The following is a 17,466-nucleotide window of genomic DNA, read 5'->3' as shown; positions in this document are numbered from 1 at the left end:
AAATTGGCAGTTGATGCTGTGACATGTGAATTTACTTTATAGTGCAAGTGCCTAACATGAAAAAACATGTTGACCTCAAATTAAGGTATGACCATATGAACATAGCACACCAAAAATACATTTCAAAAATCAAAGCCTGTGCATTAGTGTATGCTATGACCGTATGAACATAGCACACCGAAAACATCAACATATGAGAGGAGAATAGTTCTGCCTGATAATGCCTTTGAACAATCAACTTAAAAACCTAAAAAACATTTTAGATTTTTTAAGATATTAAAAACTTCTGTGCAAGTACGCAGTTTAAAATTACAAACCAACCCATCACCGCTGGCTGGGCGCCCTAATTTGGCAAAGGCATTGGGTAATTCGGGTGGTAAACGGTAAAACTAAACTAGAATACTTAAGTCTTCATGCCTGTTGTAAAACGCATGTATGTCTCAAGATGTCATGCTGGTTATCCCCATCATGTCAGCTTCTTTGATTTACAAGTTCTGGTTGGTCGGGAATCAGGTTTCATGCTCACTGGATTGCTCTCGTGGTTTGTTTCACTTCCAAGTGCAACAGCTGCTTTCTTTGAATTTGATTTTGACTTCGGTAGCTGCTTTGATTGGAAGTCATTCATTTTATCATCCTTCATGGCACCCACAGATGTTTTTGGCACCTTGAGCCCTCCTTTCTCATCATCCTCGTGGCATGCTTTAACTATGTATACCTACAATTAATTAATGGCACCCATTATTTCAGTTCAATAAATGCTCCACATATCTTTTGTATCAAAGCAATGCATTTGCACATGGGTTATGCATGTAGCATTTGATTGTATGGTTTAACTAGGAAGCACAAGTTTAGATGGCTCCAATTTTAGCGCAAGAATCAAGTTCCCAGTTGTACAAGGCAACAAAACCAGATATGCATTACTCTACAACCACAGAATCTTACAATCATAGTTGAAGGTAAACAATATAACACAAACACAAATGCAGCAATATGCAGAAGGTAGGAACAGAAGAAACAAAAATTCATCTCAAATTATCTATGGTTAAAGGAAAATACTTGCAATTATAAATCAAGAACCAGGGAAGGCCGTGTGAGAAATATGTATCTCATTTCTTCTGACAAACTACAAACAAATGAAGAAAGAAGTATCCGAAAGTCTCAATTATGGGTTAGAAACTCAGTTTTATTTTGACAGGTGAAAGTCTCACAATGCAAATCAAAATTTGATGCACCTCATGTGAACTTGAATCTTGAAAAGCCGTGAACCTTATGGGCTTATAAAATTCATGCCAATGAATTTGACAAGCCATCAATGAAGACTTGGCTATGAGGGTAAGTCAGACCTTTTGAAACATCATTGCCAGTACAAGAAGAAACACAAATGTAAAATTGTCTATAATAAGTAATCATGTCACCCTTGATAAAAAGTTTTACCCCTACCTTAAATCTTGTTGGCTCCGCCAATTCAAATACCAATGCATCACCATCATCCAACTTATGATCTAGCGCAAATGCTCTCCATCCACCGCTAAGCCCTGATCTCTTGCCAATGTAGGTAGCCTCATATTCTGTGCCACTCTCATCCTCTAATACAATATCCAACAGCGTCTTTGGAAGATGGTCCTCACAAAACTTAGAAGGGAGCCCCTATCAATGGGGCAAAATAATCAATTAGACAAACTACTGAATCATGGAAGATGTTACATTTCCCATATACAAGATGATAATGTTACTCGCAAGTACATGGAAGCTTTTTTTTGAGTCGAAGAAAAATATATTCAAACTAAATTTCTTTCATTGTGCCGTACCAGCCAAAAGCAACTATAAACATGAGATCGAACCATAGACTTGACAAAGGATGGATTCCCCATCTGAAGATTTCCTTGAAGATCCTCTGCACGCTTAATGGCATGAACCCTTTCTTCATAAGAGGCAGTTCTAACTTCATTTAAGGGCCTTGCAAGATAGCTGAAACCCCAAGAAGTAGTTGCTCACATCCATAGCAAAAACATATGGAAATATAAGTCCCAGAGAGAGAGAAAGAGAAAGAGGAGAGCCAACTTAACCTTGTCCATGAAGAATTTAACTTGGACCTCTTCCGCAAGGGTTGAAGGCTTATATGAACCTGCAATAAAATAGTGGATATTATTTCCAATACAACAACCACCATGACGAGTTTAACTTGACCTCTTCGCAAGTGTGGAAGGCTTACATTAACCTGCAGTGAAAATAATGGAAATTATTTTCAGTACAAAAGCAACAACAATACCAACAAACAAGCCTTGAAGTCTCAATAGGTGGAGTAAGCAACATAAATCCTCTTCTACTGTTTCGCTTATCTAGGGCAATAATAATATCCTATAGAAAATGGAGGCTTGCGAAATCCTTGCTATTTCAGTCCAAGTTATTCTACATCTATCCCTTCCACTCCTACTGCCACAAACATTAACTAGCTTAGTCCCCCTCACTGGTACAGTATTTGAAATGTTGTGAGTGCCCAAACACCGTCCTTTTATCTTCCATAGCTGCTACACCTAACTAACCATATTTTTTTAGGCAAAAGACATTGACCTCCCCTGAGGTTTTAAAAATCACAAGGACCTCCCTAGAGGTTCCAAGAATTCTAGAGACCTCTCCTGAGGTTTGCCAAAAAGACACAAACTTTCCCTTATATTTTGCAAAAAGACAAGTTTTTTTACGGGAGGTTTGTGTCTTTTTGGCAAACTTCAGAGGAGATCTATGTTATTTTTGAAACTTCAAAGAAGGTCAACGAAATTTTTGAAACCTTGAGGGAGGTGAGTGTCTTGTGTCCTTTTTTTTTTTCCCATGGGGGAGTGGAGGAGGGAGAAAGAAGAATGTATAAAAAGAATGAGGAATCCTCAAAAAAAAAAAAAAAAGAAATAGAAGCTAATACAAAAAGAAACTTGAAAGATTAGGATACCATTTGGCAACATTTATCTAAAAATGCTTTTAGTGGTTTTTATAAAAACAAGTAATGTTTGGCTTGCACAAAAAATAAGTACTTATTGCCTTTTAGAACCACTTAGAGAACTTTTTAAAATAGGCAAAAAGAAATAGCTTTTCTGAGAAAAAAAGTGGTGTGATGTTACCACTCAAAAAAGTGGTGTAAAATTGGTATTATTACCATGAGGTGGTAACATGGTAAATTTTAAAACTTACCAGCCTCTCTCCTCGCTTTTCCTTTCCTCTTGCTCTTTTCTCTCTCCTTGATTGATGCTAGATACACACCACCTCACCTCACTTCTCTCTCCCTCCCCTCTCACCAAATGCTTGTCTGTCATTTCTGTGCACGAGGCACCTCTCTCTCCTCAACCCTTAAAGTTTCTTTCCCACTTAGGAATGGATAAATCTCCAAGATCGTAGAGATGTAGGACTCGGAGTCAAATTCCGGAGGAACGTGGATTGCTTGAGCCAAAGGGAGTAGGAGTCAATTGAATTGATGCAGTCTGTGACCAATATAGGACAGTACATTCGCTACTCTCTCTCTCTCTCTCTCGGGAATGGACATGAATTTTTTTTATTATAAAAATTAATGATGAAGTATAAAAAGATGTTATAAAACTACTAATAGTTTAACATAAATTAATGATGATATTATTGTCTATTTATTTAATAGAAAATATTTAAAATGTCAAACTAAAAAATATTAATTAAAAATGTTAATTTATTTATTGACATTATTGTTAACATAATTTAATAATCGTATGTTATTTTATTATGTGTGGTAATATATTAATTATATATTGAAACATAATAATTTTATTAATATAATAATATTATAATTTCATACAGCACTTTTAATAAAATAGCGTATCCAAATACCACTTATTTTATAAGTACTTATAATCAGCATTTTTCATAAGTGGTTCCAAACAATCCTAAGTCAAAAGAGCCAGCAAATCATTTTGAATAGAAGTAGTATTGCCAAAGCACCTTGTAGTGAACACCCACACAGACACGATCCTGCCCCAATCAAATCCATAGGTGACCCATGATTGTGAATAATCCAAGCATTTCTCTCTAGACCATACATAAAAGTGAAAAAAAAAAACCAGAAACAAAGTAAAAAAAAAGGAAAACCCACCCTAAAATCTGTGTTTTTATGCCCTTCCAATACCTCTAAAATCAATCATCAAGAAAGCCACCAATGAATGACACACCCAACACTCCCCTAACTAAATAGTTTGTTCCATATACACGAAGTTATGGGGTAATCCACATTACTGCCATAACACAACAAACACATCTAGAGGTAGATCCATGCATCATCTTCGAACCGACAATACATCGCTGGTGTCAACTATATTAAGAATCACATTCCTTACAAAAGCCTTTACCTATGAAGAAATTTAGCCACCCACAACCTATAGGTAAAAGGGAAAAGAATGAAAAGACTAGTTTAGATTAGTAAAAACAATTTACAAGAAAACACATCTGAATTATCCAAACACCAAATCCTATCATGCCCCAATGAGAATAACAAAAAGAATCTAACAACCCTAAGAGGGAGGAGAGTTCCTCTACCTCCATATAAATAAGATAATGATGAAAATGAAAACCCTAAGAAATATTATAATTATCAATTATCCATGACAAGAAAAGAAGAATAGGTGCTTCAAGATGCAAAAAGAACTAAAAAACTGAAAAATGGAAGGAAAAGCAAAGAAAAACATACATCACCAAACCAAATATCCTTCCAAAATTGACCCTACACACATCTCCCACTTTATACTTGATACAAGGGAAGAAAGAAGTTACCAATGAGATGAATTTCCATGGGCTTGCATGTAAGACCATATCTAATATTAGCATCCCATCCATTCTCTTAAAATTTACTTTAAATAACCTTAGGCCAAAATAGAATCAGTATCCAAAGGGACCCACCATTTACCTACCAAAGCAATGTTTTTAGAAACCAAATTAATTACTTAGACCAAAGCCTCCCTCCTCCCTAAACCTACCAACTCCCAACTCACAAGATGATCCATATTCTCAATCTCACCCACCCTTGTCCAAAGAAAATCCTGTATAATCCAATGAAGCTTACAAGCCACCCCCACCAGAATCTTAAATAAGGAAAGAAAATATGATTGGGTCAAGGGAATCAAATATGCATTAAAGTAATGTGAACCCCAAAAAGAATAGTACACCCTTCCACTCATGCAAATGTTTAGACTCCTTAGTGATCAATGGATCCCAAAAGCTTCAAATCAAGGAGTCCCACCTAAGGGGCTCCTAAACAAGACAAAGGCCACAGCAAAATTCCCATGCCTCAAAAGCGCAGCCAACCTAGAATCCACCTCAAGACTCAAATTAATAGCATCCTCCACACTCACCTAAATTAATCTTAAGCCCTGAAATTAACTCAGAGACTTGTAGAAAAGTGAGAATATTGCAAAGAGCTCCTAATAAGTGAAGAATGCATCACCACAAACTGAAGATGACACGCAACCACCCCATCCCTACCTACAGCAAAGCCTTGGACAAGATCCTTTCAATGTCCCCCCTGATCATCGTACTGAGTGCATTTAGCAACCAAAATAAATAATAAATAAATAAAATAAATAAAAAGGAAGGAGACAAAGGATCCCTTTGGCTGAAAACCAAATCCTGGGTTATGCATTGATAATCATAGAAAAGGAAGTAATTTCCAACCCCTCAAGCTAACACCAAAACCTTTCCTATCTAAGACCCTCTCCATAAAATGCTAACCCTCTCTTGCTCCTTCTCAAGTTCCAGCTTAAAAATTAAACCTTGCTTCTTACACCTCTTGACAACCTCCACAATCTCATTCGCTACAAGGACAGCCCCCAAAATATACCTGCCTCCCACAATGATAGTGTAAGAACTAGAAATGCTAATCCTTATCACCTCCTTTAATCCTGTTAGCAAGAACCATAACAATGATTACAAGGCAATTGTAGTCAAGCTGATAGGTCTCCCATGGATTGGTTAGTTCCTATTTGAAAGGCTGCATTTTGTTAACTGCCGCAGTTTTTTGGAAATTAAGGTGATAAAAGCCAACTTCATACTCTTGGGGATCACACCATTAGCATGAAACCCTGGAAACACCTTTAACAAGTCCGCCCAAATTACATCCCAACAATTTTGGAAAAAGACCAAATCAAACTAACATGGAGCTTCCCCCCCATCCATACTAAACACAGCCTGCTTAATCTCCCTCTCGAAAGGTCTCTCCAACCATGAATGTGTTCATTCCTTAATTTGTCTTTTAGGGTCATACTATTCCTCCACCATACAATTCATTTTTGGACTTGCACATTTTGGATATGTTTCTTATTATTTCCATTTCCAATAATATATGTTTATTGAGCCTAGAAACAAATTTGAGACAGCACATCAGTTGCAATCAATTTGAATTTGTGGCTTTCTATGCAATTGAACAAGAATACCACTGGTAGTAGAAATGCACGACATAAACGAACATTGTTATCTTGTTATAATTCTCATTGGCTTCCTGTGTTGCTTGCTAAACGCTAATATAGAATCATAAAATATGAAACTAGCAAACTATTGTCAACCAGTAAAAAAAAATGTTGCTCCCTCACCCTCTGTTTCTCCTTAAGTTGGTTTTGTTTCAAATTGTCTTTAGTAGCCAATGAAAAATGAAGATAAAATGAAGATATTGATGCTTACTTCTTCACAATATGAAGAAACTGGGTTGCGTACACGCGAAGAACGCCTTGGCTCCAATGTGTAAGCAGTTGTTGATTTGGATTTAGCAACGTGCTTCTGCATTATAAAATTTTACAAATACTATTAACATATAAATAGATAAATTAATCCATTATATCAAATCATCTAATAATCAGATTTTTAACAGAAAAAAACAGATGAGAGACCTTGGATTTCTTCCCTGAATTTGCAAGGTCTGAAAGGCTCTTAGAAATCTTCAAAATGCCTAAATCCTTCAAGTGTACAAATAAAGAAATATATAAATAATAAAATGACCTAAAGATCTTGTTTTACAGTAAATCAACTTACAGAACTTAACAAAAATTTTGGAAGCAGACAGCACGCAGATATATTGCTACAAAATTCGAAGAGTTCTTTCGACTATCGATGCCCCTTTTGGTACAAAGCAATAGGTAATGAAAAAGATTCATGTTGTCAACGTCAAGTAGTTGGAACTAGGAATTGACGGTATATGTAGGAATAAAGGATCCTTTTGGTAAACAATTGCTGTTTGAACTTTGAACATTCTGTATATTTTCAAATCAATCAAAAAATGAAACGATGAGGCAATGTATGTCATATGGACACTACACGTTATTAACCTTCAAGGGAATATAATAAATCTAGTAAGAAAAGGGTGTCAAATGATTTTCATACTGCTACTCTCAAAGATGTAATACAGAAAAACCTACTCTCAACGATGTAGTACAGAAAAACCAAATATATTTAAACATAGAAAGAAAAGGAGGTGCCAAAGAAATATGGGGTTTCTTCTCATTCCTTTCTTTTTTTTGGGATAGCAAAAGAAGAGATTTCATTAGAAATAGAAAATATTACAAAGAGGAGAATGAGATATCTCCCATCAAAATTCTCTGAAAAATCTAGAGAAAAGAAACTAAAAGCACAAAAAAATACAATAAAGTATCAAAGAAAAAACTTCCTCCAATGTTGCTGAAAATCTGAAAAGCTAGCTCCCTTTTCAATCCAAAACTAATACATCTTAAAGATTCTAGGTAATGAATATTTTCTCAAACCAACTGCTTGTTCAATTTTTTCCCTGAAAAAATCTGTGCATTAGCTCCAACCATAAACCCCACAGCACTGCAAATATTTCACATTTCCAAAGAGCAGCCCTATCCTTCCTTCTTCCAATACCCTCACAAGAAATGGCCAACATTCCTTCCACTGAAGCTGGACAAACCCAAGCTTCTCCCAACATACCAAATAATTTATTCTAGATGCTCCAAGCAAAATCACAATGTAAAAACAAATGAGATGCCAACTCAAAATTCAAGTAACAAAGCACACAAACATCTGGAGACAAAGCTAGGATGCACTGATACCAACACGAGACATGGGTACCGCACGATACCGACATGGTGATACAAAAATTTCAAAAAAATGAGGATGCGAAACAATAGGGATATGTTAATTAATTAATATAAAAGTGTGCATATATATAGGCATGTTTTCCTTTTAGATGACAAATATTGTAGTAATTTTGACTTTAAATGAAATATAAGCACCATTTATGCAAAACAATCATCAACTACATTCATATTGCAGAGTATTGGCCCAACAACAAGGCTGGCACACAGGCACTAGTGCTTCAAAACTCAACCACTCTAATGTCAAAGAACCTCTTGACTCTCAATCTTTCAACTTCTTCTCAATTTTTTTATGGGATTATATTAACAAAATTAAAGAGGGCAACCAAGCACAGCATTTCGGTGCAAGAAATGTCTTGGAGGTGCCCTAGTCATGTCATGGAGTGTTGGAAAGCGTTTTTGTCATGTCCAAAAACAAAAATAAATTAATTAATTCCTGGCATGTGTTGGATACGTGTCAAGAAGTGTTGGCAGGTATCGGTATTTGATATGTGTCGGAAACCATCACCTAGACTTCCAGAAGTGTCCATGTTTCCCTGAGAATTTAGGAAAGCAAGAGTTGGAATGTGTCAAAAACTCAAAGAAAGATTTACAAGTATAAACCCCCATATGATCCAAAACCCTAAATTGAGTATCCTTATCTAAAGATAGATGAGAATTATTCAATAACGACAACAAGGAGGAGAGTTCCACGAACTCTCTATCATTTAGACATCTTCTAAAATGAAATTCTAAGAAACCAAGGGCTAACTGAATCAACCACAAAGAACGAAATGATACTATCTTGCCCTAAGCTCAATCGAAAGAGATGAGAGTAAGATGTAGATAAAATGCCATTCCCTAATCATAGATCTTTTCAAAAACAAATCCGAGAACCCCTCCCCACCACAAAATTAGTGCGAGGAAGGAATAAGGGATCAATCTGAGAAATAGATCTTCATGGACTCTTCAAAGAACATCGCAAACTAACAGTGATATCCCACTCATTCATCCCCAACCCATGCTTACTTCTAATCACTTTAGACCAAAGGGAATGATCTTCTAAGGTCATAACTATTTAACTAGGAGAGCAATGTTTTTAGAAACCAAATTTCCAAGACCCAGCCCTCCCTCTTAAAATCTCTTCTTCAAAATAAAGATAAACAAAAAATAAATAAAAATAGAGATCTCTGAAGCTATTCTATTAGGATCATTAATAGTTCTCCCTCACACCTCCAGCTCCCTAATCATATTTTTCCTCGTCTTTCCATTAGCTAGCCTATGGAAGAAGCCAAGATTACAATCTCCTTCTCTGGTCCATTTAAATTTGGTTTTTTGTCTCCAACTCATGATTTCCTTGAAAATCACCTCTTCCAAATCATTCTTTAAAGAGATTCTTTTAGCCTCTTTCCAAAAATTTAATCTCCTCTTCCTTTTTATCCAAAAAATCCAGCTCACTTGAGATGCTAGCTTTTCTAATTCTAACATCCCCAAACACCTCTTTATTCCAAGTTTCAAATTCTCCTTCAAATGTTTCAACTTCCTCATAAACCTAAAACCTTCCAACCCCTCCCTATATCTTCAACCCATGAGCTCTTCACTAGAGGCTTGAAAAAAAGAATGGTCCAACCACATATTCTCAAACCTAAAAGGAGTGGGAACCCATGAAACCTTACTAGATTCCAGCATAATAGGAAAGTGATCAGAAAGAGGTCGTAGGAGAATAGTTGAAGAAATGTTAGGGAATCCATCCTCCCAATCACTACAAAATAGAAATATATCCAATCTACTAGCCACTGATCTAGCGCCCCCTACGAACCAAGTGAATGTATCGTTACTCAAAGGGAGATCTCAAGGCACACTCCCTAACTAGCAAATCAAATTGTTGCATAGTAGCATTAAGTTTCCACACCCTCCCCCTTCTTATCCCCTACAACTCCTAATAATCCCTTGATCAATCATCTCCATTTTAGTTTCCTGAATCAATACAATATTCAAGGACTGTTTAGACAACTCTTCCTTAATTAAGCTCATTTTCCTCTCACCCCCTAGACCTCACTTCCAATTGATGATCTTCATAATTTAACTCGCTTTCCACCCTTCTCAATCCCCTCCGCCACCACCACCACACCCCCTACAATTAATAAAGGAAACCAAATTTATTAGTTTTTTTTTTAACTTTCTTCTTCCTTCTCTCCTAGGCTCTAGGACTCAAACCCAACCTCACCTCCTTCCCTAAAGAGTCTGCTAAATCCATGCCAAGTTTGCTAGGAGCTTGTGCAAATCTATCAAGTGACTCAAGTCTCTCTCACCTCCCTCAGAGATAAACTCACAACCCTCCTCTCCCCCCCCCCCCCCCCAAAGAATCCTCCCTATAGCATAAAGTATTAGAGACAAGATAAGGCTGGTTAGGAAGGGGAAGGACACTAGTGTTAGATCTAGAGGAACCCAAATCCCCAAAGAAGCATCAACATTCGATTGAGAACTCGTTACCGGAACATTGGCTTCAATTGGTCCATCCTCTTCAAGATTACCGCTAAAGCCTTCAAACAACTCAGCATGCCCTTCCTTTTCGAACTTGGCTCTCATCTAATCCATAAAAAGCTCCTCCTCTTATTTGCACAAACCGCCCAGCTTTTCTTCTGAGTTGTACATCAAGTCATCCTCTGTTTTGCCTTCTAATTCAAAAACATCCTCTCCAATGGAGATGCAATTGATGGATCAGCTTGGTTGCAGCCATGGTCTTAAATTTCCATGAAATTGTCGAAATTTCCATCGAAATTTTTGATTTCCGAAATCGAAAATCGAAATGGCAGTCGATTTCCGCCTTGCATAATTTCCGTTGAAATCTCATCGAATCATCCGAAATTTATCGAAATATCAAATTTTAGTGAAACTAGTCGAAATTTTAACTATACGATGAAATTCCCTCAGAATTCAAATGAGAAATTTAGGGGTGAAGTGAAATTTTATCTTAATTTATTTTATCGAAACAAAAAATTATTACAAATGTCTTTGAAATTATATGAAAAAATAAACTTACAATAACATTTTCTTTAGCCATTCATGTCTAAATTATCATTATTTGTATAATAAATAATATTTAAATGATTTATGAACTTCATTTGTATTAACTGAATATGTTTAATATACATTATCTTACAAATATGTTCGATACACATACTATTTTACAACTTTTCCACCTTATATAAACCATATATGTATTTAATTTGTAATATATTAGTCCTAAAACTTATATTATTATGTTTGTTAACCATTTCTAAAGTTTCACAAAGAATTCCATGCTTTACTACTAATTTCTGTTATTTTTTCAAATCAAAATTGACATCGAAATCAAAAATGCTGTCAAAATTTCCATACTTTTGGAGCTTTGAAATTTGAGTCGAAATCGAAATTTAAGAGCTTGGTTGCAGCTACCCCTTAGCTTCCTACAGCTCATAGAATTCTCTTCAATATATCCCTCATCCACTGATTTTTCCAAATCCATGTTGACCTCTAAATGCTGCCCACCCAAATCATCCAAGTTAGCTTGATCTAGATTGTTCTTTTCTGCCTATACCGCTGATCTTGATTGCTGCATTTCTGGAATTGAATCTTTTACAATCACTTTATCTATACTTGGTCCCTTTCTTCTAATGACCCACGCTGCCTTGTTTTCTTTTGCCCAAATAAATTAGACCTCTAATATATTGTCCCAGATGCAACCATCCCTGTCAACCCCACGAAAGATGCCCCCAGCATGGGTGACGTCTTTTGGCTCTATCTTCTTGTCCCCAACCCCATGTGACAAGGGAAGAGGATTTGTGACTCCCCAATCCTTTTGGTGATGGGTATTTCCATTCTAGCCTCCATTCTCATCACCAGAGCTTGTTTGGTCACATCAATGAAAGAAAATTTTGAGGCTATCCTCTGAAACGTGCTAACCCTGTCCTTCTTCTCCTCAACTCTTTAAATGTTCGAAAACGCACAATCAAAACATCTCCAACTATGACTACGAGGTTTGGAAATGTCAGTAGATGATGCAAATATTTCCAAAAGGGCTGCAAGGAAATCCTTTCATCCTTTTTCCCTATCCTTTTCCAGAATTCATTTGTAGAGCAGATTCTTGCTATTAGCCTTCTTCAAGCATTAAAACCTTCCCCTGCAATTTTCAACAACCTTAGCCAACACACTGCTTTCTATCTTTCAATATATGACTCCACTACAGCTTGCAACACCCCTTTCACTAGCTACACCTTAACACCCCCGTTAGCTTCAAAATCCACACAAGTTCTTCCATTTCCAATACAATACATATTCAGTGATGTGGAAGTTTGAGGCATCTAGACAAGTAATAGTGATCACCTTCCTCTTAGTTTTGAGGGTGGCATGCTCACCCATTTTGATTTCGAGCTCTTACAATACTTGCACAAGGCAAGATAAAGGTAGGAAGAGGTGAGCAAAGTCTTGGCTCTCCTTGCTTGCCAAGTTATAAAGCAGAAGATTTCTCAAGGCTATTAGAGGAACTATCAAGGTGGTCAAAGGCTTGGGTTTCATCGATCACTAGATATTAGAGCAAAAAGGTATCGATTTTAGAAAACTAAAGCAAATTGAGGAATTTCTTAACTCTTGGTTTTGTTTATGAGGTCACCATAGTGGTTGGTGACAAAAGAAGAGCCATCCGTCAATGTTAGGGTTATGGCTTTGAGGATTTGACGATCAAACAGAGACGACCTAGTGGTCTAATACTTACAAGGATTACAAAGCACAAGGGTCGATTTCGATGATGGAGTTTGCATGGAGGGACGATTATAGTAGCAGGGTATCAAAGGGAGTCATCAAGTGAGCTATGAGCCACCATCCTAGATGACTCAAAGCTAAGGCGCACTGAGAGGGAAGGAGCATCACATCATCTTCATTGCAATACAGAGGCACTGAGAGGAGGGAGCGTCGCCTCATCTTCATTGCAATACTAAAATAATGGAGTCAACACCTCTACAGATTAGTAAGAAGGTGGATTAAATATAGGACTTCTCTATCCATGGTTTAACATTTTAGTTCCACTGAATTCAATGTGTGTGTATACATATAGTTTAATGTTTTAGTTCCATTGAAATTAGTATATATGCAGAGAGAGAGAGAGAGAGAGAGAGAGAGATGAGTTCTTTTCCTTTTGAAATCTACAGCAATAAAGCATAAATGCATACCATATATGCATAAGAATATGAATACACATGTAGCAATATATGGATGCATGTTTATATTAAAAAATGAGAGATTTAACAAATGCAAATAATAATATGCTGGAAAAATATTTATAGATAGAAAATGGAACGAAGAACCTCAAATCGTTTTTTATTGTCTTGAAGTCGTTGCTTGCGAGCCTCTTCATATGTGTTGGTGATGCAATCATTGGCCATTTCAAGTGTCTGAGCTTCGCAGATTTAAAATGTTAAATTCCTAAAGCAAATGAAATGAGCTTTATTACTTCTTGCTTTTAAACATGCTGCTCTTCTATTAATAAAAAAATTGAAGGCAACTCAAAGATGAGATATATCATTCTAGCATGAAAGTTTATGAGTAACGAAATGAGCATCCTTGTAGGCTTGTAGCTGAAAATCTTCGATGCTAAGTGACACCCCCATCCATAACCACAGTTTCTTTCTTTTATTTGAAAACAACATAAAAAAAATCAATAATTTTGTTAGCATATTTTTTTCAAGTCTAACAAATGGCTGTTGGGCTTTGTGGAGCCTAGTTGCGTTTGATCTGGATGATGACCCGACTCGAATTAATGCTGCGTGGTTTTTTTAATGAGAGTTTTCTATCCTTAGTCCATGGAGCGAAGACTTGGGCCGATAATTTTTGGGCCCATTTTGTAGCCCGTTGAGAACCTTGTGCGCAACATATAAAACTATTGTTTTTTGGTGATTAGGTTTGGCCGTCATTTTGAGAGCAAGAGAGAAAACATTGTATAGCAGCACTCTCTGTTTTTCTTCCTGATTATAGTGAAATCCCCCCCACTCCGTGAAGGTAGGCAAAATTGCCGAACCACATATATATTGTCTTGTGCATGTGATTATTTTTCTTTGGTGTGGATTGTTTCTTTATTTTTTGTTTCTCACAGGATCTGGGAATTTCGTGTTAATTCCTTACAATGGCATGAAGTTAAAATTTTGCAAAGATTCTAGCAGTTTACGCACAAGGCAAGAATGACTATAGCATATAAATAGAAAGCAAGGGCATGTGTGAGATAGGATTCAAGGACAAGAACAAAGCTGCAGTCATACTTCTTGCATTCAAAGTTTTGATGATCAATAACTTGGTTAATAAAGTGATTGACAGAGGAAAAGTAGGTTGAGTGATCTCAAATGTAATCAATTAAATGCCAACAGGATTCAAAACTCTAAAATATGACTTGTTATTTGAACGTTCAGCCACTAAGTGTAGAAGTTCCTAAATCTGTCACAAGAACTTTAAGATAGACATTATTTTGAGTAAGAAAATGCTTCAAAGCTCAAGTAGAGAAAAACATAAAATATTCATGGCAAAATATTTTTTTTAACAATTTTATGGAAGTTTAAAACCATGACCATGGTGATACAAAGCTCCAAATCTTGTTTATTTGGATTTCGTAAGAAAATAGTAATTTATTGGATCTTTTCTTTTAGTTTTTCCTTCTATATCTTTCCAAGCCAATATCATACCAATTTACGTCATCTAAAATCAGTGGAGGTGCAACATGTACTCTTCATAAGGGGTGGTGTAGTTAGGACTTGCTTTGATATGCACAATGAAGAATGAACATTCTAAATGAATAAATGACACTAATGAATGTACATTTTGCATGTGAACCTCATTTGTTTATCAGACATAAACTCCATTTTACAGTGCTTTTTTTCTTCTTTCTTCTCTTGTTATAGTGACTGGTGAACGTAGATAATAAGTTCCAGACTAAAGTGGAGAAAAATGAAATGATTGCACTAAACAGTACTACTTTACACCGTAAACAACCTTTCCCAATTTAACTTTTAGCTTGTGTCTATGCATGAGAAATTTTGAAAATAACTGACCATCCACTGGCAAGGGTATTTCTAAAGCACTAATCTAATATCTTCACCAAAATTATGATCAACCACAAAATTGAAATGGGCACCGCTTGGTAATACTATACAAATATTCTCTAACATCAACTAGGAAAAATGTTTTTGGGATCTTGAAAGTAAAAGCACTGAAACCCCACCAAAATGAGCTTGATAAAACCGTGGGAATTAATTGAATCAAGTTTTGTATGATAAGAAGCCGAGCTACATTAAAAACATAGGAAACTAAGACAACAACGACAACAAAAGACATCACAATCGTAGTTACCACTGCAAATCGGGAGTGACCCGAAAGAAAAACAAGTGGAAAAGCCAAGATCAATATTTCTGCAAATGAGTTGAAACGGCGGTAGAAAAAGTAGAATCAATAAATGTAATATTAGAAACCTGAGCTGAGAAATTTAGGAGGAAGCTCGTCAACTGCAACGGAATGGCTGATTGCGTCAACCGAACTAAGAGCAGAGACAGAGACGAACATTAAGAAACGATTGACATGGCAATGTTCTGGTTTTAGGGTTTGTGAAGAGGAAGAAGGAAGAAAGGCCTCAGCCTTTAGGCGCCCCTTTCAAATTTTAAAATGGAGATGTATCAGTTACAAGTTAGAACTCAAAGGGCGGGCTATATATATATATATATAAAAGTAAATATATATTATATTTAGAATTAAAGGCACCCACCTCTTTGATAAAAATGGATGTATTACAAACCTTTGATGTTTCACAAAAATACACAGATTTCTCCTAAAAAATTAATGGGAGGTTTCTTTTATGAAACTTGGCTATAAATATTTAGGTTGCATTTTATTTTTTAGAATATCTATTCCTACAAACGAATTTATAGTCTATAAAAAAAATAATAATAATATGTCACTGTCATGGAATTGACGTTGCCCATTATATTCCACGTTGGATGGTATAGCACAAAAATTTTCATGAGTAAGTTCTAAAATAATTACTTCTCATATAATTTTTATTACATTCTCTTGTACTTTTTTCTAGTCTTATGGATAGATATTTTATAAACCAAACATAGTTATTACTTCTTAGCACAAAAATTTTCATGATTAAGTTCTTCCAAAATTATTACTTCTCATATAATATTCATGAGTAAGTTCTTCTAAAACAAGGGTTTCCAATGAATTTGGGGTTAGGCATCCAAAGCAGCTCAAATGGCAATATGGGTTGTTTTAATGATGGCCATTGCTAAGGATGCAATGAATTAGAGTGACGAGTCATGTTGCAACCATGATACCTATTCCTGCAGTGCCTACCTTCATGTTTTTCCTAAATTCGACAAGTCTAATATCTTCCTTTTCAATTATTTATTAAAATCTCTATCGGTATCAATTGAGCTTTAAGGACAGCTAGAGGAAGTGGTTGGCCAAAAGTTGGGGTCCAGTTAGTCATACTGTATAGTTGAAAGAAAGGTAATACAGCTCATTTTTCTTGCTTTTTCTGGGCTTCTGTTATTGTATTAGCCAAAGCCCGCTCTTTTGTTAAATTGTAGCTATTTTGTATCTTGATACGCCCAAAATAATCTAGCTAATGAGGGCAGGTCAACGCCTATCTCGCACCTTCTCCGGGTCTAACATTCTGACGAGTGATTAGCTCCGACCCAATAAAGAGGAGGAGAGATCCATGCCAACGGCCTTAATAACCGAGTAATAGGTGCGCACACTTATTGCTGGAAAGCGATTCACGCCCCCGTGTAACAAATTCAAGCCAACCTGCGGTCAACTCGAGCCCCTATAAGAAGGGATTTGGAGAAAAGATAAAGGTAAGTCATTCAATACAATTATATTATTGCATTCAACCTCTCTAAAAGCATTCCTCTTACTTAAGCATCGGAGTGATCCCCCGAAGAACACCCCAGGTCCTCCAAGCCGCGTTTGTTTTTGTCCTTTTCAGGTGATTAGGATCAGAAAGCTTGCTGGAGATCAGATTGACATTTTTGGTAGCAACAGTTGGTGCCGTCTGTGGGAACCGCTTTTGAGAGGTTTTTTCAATCTTTGATCTATGAATCATAACCACACCCAATCATGGCAACAACATAACCCAGCTCCATAGTGTCATTTTGTTGAGCGCCTGGAGCACAATGATTTCAACATCCACACCATAACAAGGAAAAACAACAACAACTTTGTCCGAATCATCCAGCTTAACTTCTAAACCCAAAGATTCCAAGGCGAACAAATCATTGTTGGCATCGAATTCAACATCGTCATCAGAAGTCGTCTCACAGAACCTCATCTCAATCTTCTATCTACCACAGGTTTATTC

General features: G+C 36.3%; 1 protein-coding gene across 2 annotated transcripts; it reads right to left on the bottom strand.

Moving 5' to 3' along the window:
• Positions 1 to 3: 3 nt before the first annotated feature.
• Positions 4 to 15,788, bottom strand: LOC131149004 (putative B3 domain-containing protein At5g58280). 2 transcript variants are annotated; one of them, XM_058099028.1, is made up of 8 exons: positions 15,575 to 15,788; positions 13,427 to 13,544; positions 6,885 to 6,950; positions 6,679 to 6,774; positions 2,067 to 2,125; positions 1,809 to 1,968; positions 1,441 to 1,647; positions 4 to 715 (listed from the first exon to the last, which is right to left on the bottom strand). In XM_058099028.1, exons 2-8 carry the CDS (start codon positions 13,502 to 13,504, stop codon positions 467 to 469), a joined length of 915 nt encoding a protein of 304 aa, XP_057955011.1. In that variant the 5' UTR covers positions 13,505 to 13,544; positions 15,575 to 15,788; the 3' UTR covers positions 4 to 466. The 2 variants fall into 2 exon arrangements, with proteins under 2 accessions (XP_057955011.1, XP_057955010.1); XM_058099027.1 differs by having other exon boundaries at positions 212 to 715; positions 2,067 to 2,218.
• Positions 15,789 to 17,466: the final 1,678 nt, after the last annotated feature.

The sequence above is a fragment of the Malania oleifera genome, chromosome 2 (genome assembly GCF_029873635.1).
Source record: "Malania oleifera isolate guangnan ecotype guangnan chromosome 2, ASM2987363v1, whole genome shotgun sequence".
NCBI lineage: Eukaryota > Viridiplantae > Streptophyta > Magnoliopsida > Santalales > Ximeniaceae > Malania > Malania oleifera.
This window is presented reverse-complemented; position numbering and strand designations above follow the sequence as displayed.